This window comes from Chelonoidis abingdonii, chromosome 1, assembly GCF_003597395.2.
Source record: "Chelonoidis abingdonii isolate Lonesome George chromosome 1, CheloAbing_2.0, whole genome shotgun sequence".
Taxonomy (NCBI): domain Eukaryota; kingdom Metazoa; phylum Chordata; order Testudines; family Testudinidae; genus Chelonoidis; species Chelonoidis abingdonii.
Genome location: NC_133769.1, coordinates 373,410,439 through 373,415,309, shown reverse-complemented (window position 1 = coordinate 373,415,309; position 4,871 = coordinate 373,410,439). Strand labels below are relative to the sequence as shown.

At 61.2% G+C, this 4,871-nt stretch overlaps 2 protein-coding genes across 2 annotated transcripts in view; both read left to right on the top strand.

Moving 5' to 3' along the window:
* The window catches only part of LOC116829250 (tripartite motif-containing protein 3-like), a 73,458-nt gene that overhangs the window by 25,277 nt on the left and 43,310 nt on the right, over positions 1 to 4,871 (top strand). Inside the window, exons 4-6 of the mRNA XM_075061901.1 lie at positions 505 to 656; positions 1,338 to 1,518; positions 2,592 to 3,315. Of these exons, the coding sequence (XP_074918002.1) occupies positions 505 to 656; positions 1,338 to 1,518; positions 2,592 to 3,315 (1,057 nt within the window). The remainder of the gene's footprint in view (positions 1 to 504; positions 657 to 1,337; positions 1,519 to 2,591; positions 3,316 to 4,871) is intronic.
* LOC142046152 (tripartite motif-containing protein 2-like) overlaps positions 1 to 4,871 on the top strand; it is a 51,766-nt gene that overhangs the window by 23,054 nt on the left and 23,841 nt on the right. The gene's annotated exons all lie outside the window — the stretch shown is intronic.

Sequence of the window (4,871 nt, the reverse complement as noted above, 5' to 3'; positions counted from 1 at the left end):
GGACAGGAGCCCCGGGGGGAGAGTACCAGGTAACGCCATTTCCTGGGGAGGTGGGTGCCCTTGGCCTGGAAAGGGGCCCCAGGTGGGGAGAGGATCAGGGTGACTCCATTTCCTGGGGAGGTGGGTGCCTCTGGCCTGGAGAGGAGCCCCAGGGGGGAGAGGACCAGGGTGACCCCGTTTCCTGGGGAGATGGGTGCCCCTGGCCTGGACAGGAGTCCCGGGGGGGGAGAGGACCAGGGTGACCCCGTTTCCTGGGGAAGTGGGTGCCCCTGGCAGGGGGGAGGGGCAGAATGCCCTTGCTTCCTGGGGAGGTGGGTGCCCCTGGGAGAAAGGGCTTGGCCAGGGTGAACCCAGTTTTCAGGGAGCTGAGTGACAGAGTGAGGGGGGCTTTCTGGGCTGGTGCCAGCTGCCTCTCCCTCTCCCCCAGGACCTGGACAGCCAGGGCTGGGGGTCCTGCAGCCACGGGGGAGTGGCAGTCCCTGACCGCCCGCTCCTCGCCCCCAGGTGATGGAGTTCTACTGCGAGTCGTGCGAAACGGCCATGTGCCGTGAGTGCACAGAGGGCGAGCACCGGGAGCACGTCACCGTGCCGCTGCGCAACGTGGTGGAGCAGCACAAGGCCTCGCTGCAGCAGCAGCTCGACGCTATCAAGAGCCGGTACAGGCCCCCGCTGGGGGGAGCGAGAAGGGGATGTGGTGCTAAGGAGCTGCCCCCCCTTCTGGCTGCCCCAGCTGATGATGGGTGGGGGCTGTGGGGAGGAGCTGCCCCGTGGGAGCCGAGGGGGGGGCTGCCCATGAGGGCTGGGGGAAGGGGCTGCCCCTTGGGAGCTGGGGGGGCTGCCCCCCGCAGGCTGCCCTAGCTGATGTCTGGGAGGGTGGGGGCCAGGGGGAGGCCCCACCCCCGGGGTGATGACCCCACCCCCCGCAGGCTGCTCCAGCTGACGTCTGGGGGGCAGGGGCTGCCGCATGGGAGCTGGGGAGGGAGCTGCCAGTGGGGGCTGGGGGAAGGGGCTGTCCCATGGGAGCCGAGGGAAGGGGCTGCCCTGTGGGAGCCGGGGGTGGGGGCTGCCCCCTGGGTGACGGCCCTGCCCCCTGCAGGGTGCCCTAGCTGAAGTCTGGGAGGGTGGGGGCTGGGGGAGGACGCCACACACCCCTGGGTGACGGCCTCGCCCCCTGCAGGCTGCCCCAGCTGACATCTGGGAGGGTGGGGACTGGGGGGGAGGGGCTGCCCCGTGGGAGCTGGGGGAGGACGCCCCCCGCAGGCTGCCCTAGCTGATGTCTAGGAAGTGGCGGCCGGGGGGAGGTCCCAACCCCTGGGTGACGGCCCTGCCCCCCGCAGGCTGCCCCAGCTGACGGCTGCCATTGGGCTGGTGACCGAGATCAGCAAGCAGCTCATGGAGCGGAAGAACGCCGCCGTGGGCGAGATCAGCGGCTCCTTCGCGGAGCTGGAGCAGGCCCTGCAGCAGCGCAAGGGGCTGCTTGTGCGTGACCTGGAGGCCACCTGCAGCGCCAAGCAGAAGGTAACCCCAGCCCCGGCCCCGGCCTCTCCCTGTGCCCTAATCTGCTTCTCCCTCCCCCCCGGACCTGGACAGCCAGGGCTGGGGGTCCTGCAGCGACGGGACCAGCTGGGGCCAGCCCCTCTCCCCCACCCCTAGACTGACCCTCGGAGCCCCCAGCCCCTGCCTCTCAGCGAGTGCCCCTGGTGGGACCCCGGCGGGAGACTTGTATCCAAAGGGAGCCAGGCACCTCCTGGCCTGACTCTGCAGTGACTCCACCTGCGGAAACAGCAGCCCTGCAGCCCCCCACTTCACAATGCCCCTCCCCGCCCCTCCTCCGCCCTTTGCTCTCCGGCTTGTTGCGCCGGCTGGCTCCCTGCAGAGCAGGGCCCATCCCTGGGTGTTAGTTGGTAGGTGCCAGATATCCGGGCAGTTGGAGGGGCTGTTGTCTTGTGGGGCTCCCCATGGCCGTGGGCACCAGGCAGCCAGACGCAGTTACAGCCGATCCCTGGGTCTCTGCCAACCACCCTTCCCCACCTAGTGACCCACGTACAACCCCGGGGAAACAGAGGCACACAATATTTATCTAAGATATTATGAAAAATTCCCATTCTGTCACAGCCCCCCACCCCCTCCAGACCTGCCTGTCCCACCCAGCACCTCTAGTGCCCCGTGCACATACACCCCATAGACCGTGCCATGCAGAGCAACCTGCCAGACAAGTACGAGGAAGTGCCGCACCCCAGGCCTGGCAACAGGCAAGGCAGGGCCAGGGGGATGCCCAGCTACAAAAAGCTCAGAGGGACAATGGTGTCCCCCATTCCCCTACATGGCCTTGCAGCCCCAGAGGGAGCAGCATTTTCCCTCTGAGCTTTTTGTAGCTGGGCATCCACCTGGCTCTGCCTTGCCCATTCCCTGCTGGCTGACCCCGCCCTGCCCTCCAGCTCTGCAAATGCCTCCCGAGCTGATCCTGCCCCCATCCCCACCTGTGCCTGGCTGGCTGACCCTGCCCCCGAGCGCAGCCCCTCCCCTGCCCCACTGACTGCCTCTGCCCCCCAGCTGTCCGTGCCCTGCTGGCTGATGTCCTCCTTCCCTAGGTGCTGCAGGCCCAGCTGGATGCCCTGCGGCAGGGCCAGGAGAACATCCTGAGCAGCTGCACGTTCACGGAGCAGGCGCTGCACCACGGCACGGAGACGGAGGTGCTGCTGGTGAAGAAGCAGATGAGTGAGCGGCTCAGCGCGCTGGCCAGCCAGGAGTTCCCCGAGCAGCCGCAGGAGAATGACCAGCTGGACTACGTGGTGGAGACAGACGGCGTCCGCAAGTCCATCCTCAACCTGGGCGTGCTTATCACCACCAGCGCCATCGCCCACAAGACGGTGGCCACAGGCGAGGGGCTGCGGCATGCAGTGGTGGGGCAGCCCTCCTCCCTCACCATCACCACCAAGGACAAGGACGGCGAGCTGGTGCGCAGCGGCAGCGCCAGCCTGCAGGCCCAGGTTACGGCGCCTGATGGCGGCCGGGCTGAGGTCGAAGTGCTGGACAACAAGAACGGCACCTACGAGCTGGTGTACACGCCGCGGCAGGAGGGCGACTTCCTGCTCTCCATCCTGCTCTATGGGCAGCCCATCAGGGGCAGCCCCTTCCGCACCAAGGCCCTCAAGGCCTGCGATATGCCTCCCTCGCCCGACGACGTGAAGCGCCGCGTCAAGTCTCCCAGCAGCGGGCACATCCGGCAGAAGGCTGTGCGGCGCCCCTCCAGCATGTACGGCAGTGGCAAGAAGAAGGAGAACCCCATTGAGGACGAGCTCATCTTCCGCGTAGGTGAGCGCGGGGGCCGGGAAGTGAGGAGAAGTTGGCGGGGCTGGGGGCCATTGACAGTAGGGGGCTGTGACAGTGCTGCCCGTGGGAGCCAGCTGAGGTCACTCAATTAGGGTGAACTGCAAACAAAACAGGGCAGACAAATCCCAAATGCTGGTGGTTATTCCGCTACTTAGATTTACCAACCAGCACAAAACAGCTTCTATAGCACCTCACTGGTCACTTAGAAGTTTAAACCACGCAGTTCCCTTAAAGTGCCCAGCCTCAGGCCTCCGTCCAGACACACCTGTCAGATATGATGATGATTCCTGGAAATCTTACTTCATCATATAAAAGAAAAGGACTGTTCCTGGAGCTGGCATGGGGCACTCGGCCTGTGATCCCTGACAACTATATTTACCATTGGGATCTCTCTGGTCCTCCCAGAAGATCTCAAGCCGTACCCGGGCAAATGTTCGGCAGATCTCTCGGCCACAGGCTCCTGGAGTGTTCTGGGTGAGTTTCATCGGGCCCTGCGGCTGGAGACCATACTCCTGTCTACATCTTCACGTGCTTTTTGCCTATCCTAAGAAGTTTCTAGCCTGAGCTCCACCCCGACATCACACTGAGGCTGCAGGCTATGTTCGTGTCCAAGTATAAAGGCCATTTGTCTTCAGATGTCGCCAGCAGCATGCATGACCACTGCGAAGAGTAATCATAAGAGCAGACCACAAATGGGTCAGACCGAAGGTCCATTGTGAAATTTATGCACTGTGGATTTATAATATCACCATTGAAAGTGACAGGGCCATGGAAGCTTAATTACTCAGCAGACGGATCTGACCCAGGGCCGAACTTTAAAACTGTTTAGGAAGAATACCTAAAGAATAGAGTCTGTGAGTATGCAAGTCCTGGCATTGTTTAGAAGTGAAGGGGAGGTGTTTGCTCAGGTCTGGGATGTCAGCAAACAAAGTTTGCGCTGTGGCTTTGGATTCAAAGACAAAAGAGGAATTAACATTTAGGAAAGACCACTTGTGTGAAATAGTGTTATTGTCTATGTGTCACCTTTGAGGTTGTGGTAACCTGCTGTCTGAACTGTTAATGGATAAATTCGACCTGTGCTAATTGCCAGGAGGTTGGAAAGAGGCAGAGTTAAGCCATTGTTTTTCTAGGGCAAAAGCTGCTGGACAATGAACACAGAAACCTGGGAACACGATCACTGCTTCATCTCGATCTGGCTTGGGTTTCAAAGAGGGGGAAACCTTAAAGCCAGCAAGGATTGAGACCCCAGTCATTCACCTGGAGCCACCCTGAATGACGGACATTGGACTATAACCTATGGACTATTCAAAGGACTTTTGCATACTACAAAGCCTCATCTCTGGCTGTGCATCTGAACCTCAAGAATTGATTCAAGTCCTGCCATGATATTGATCTTTTAACAACACACTCTCTGCTTTTCTGTTCGTAATAAATTGCTAGTCAATAAAGAATTGCCTATGAGAGCATGTATTGTGTAAGATCAAGCTTATAATTGAACCTAGGGTGTGTGCTGATCCTTTGGGCACACGGAAGAACCT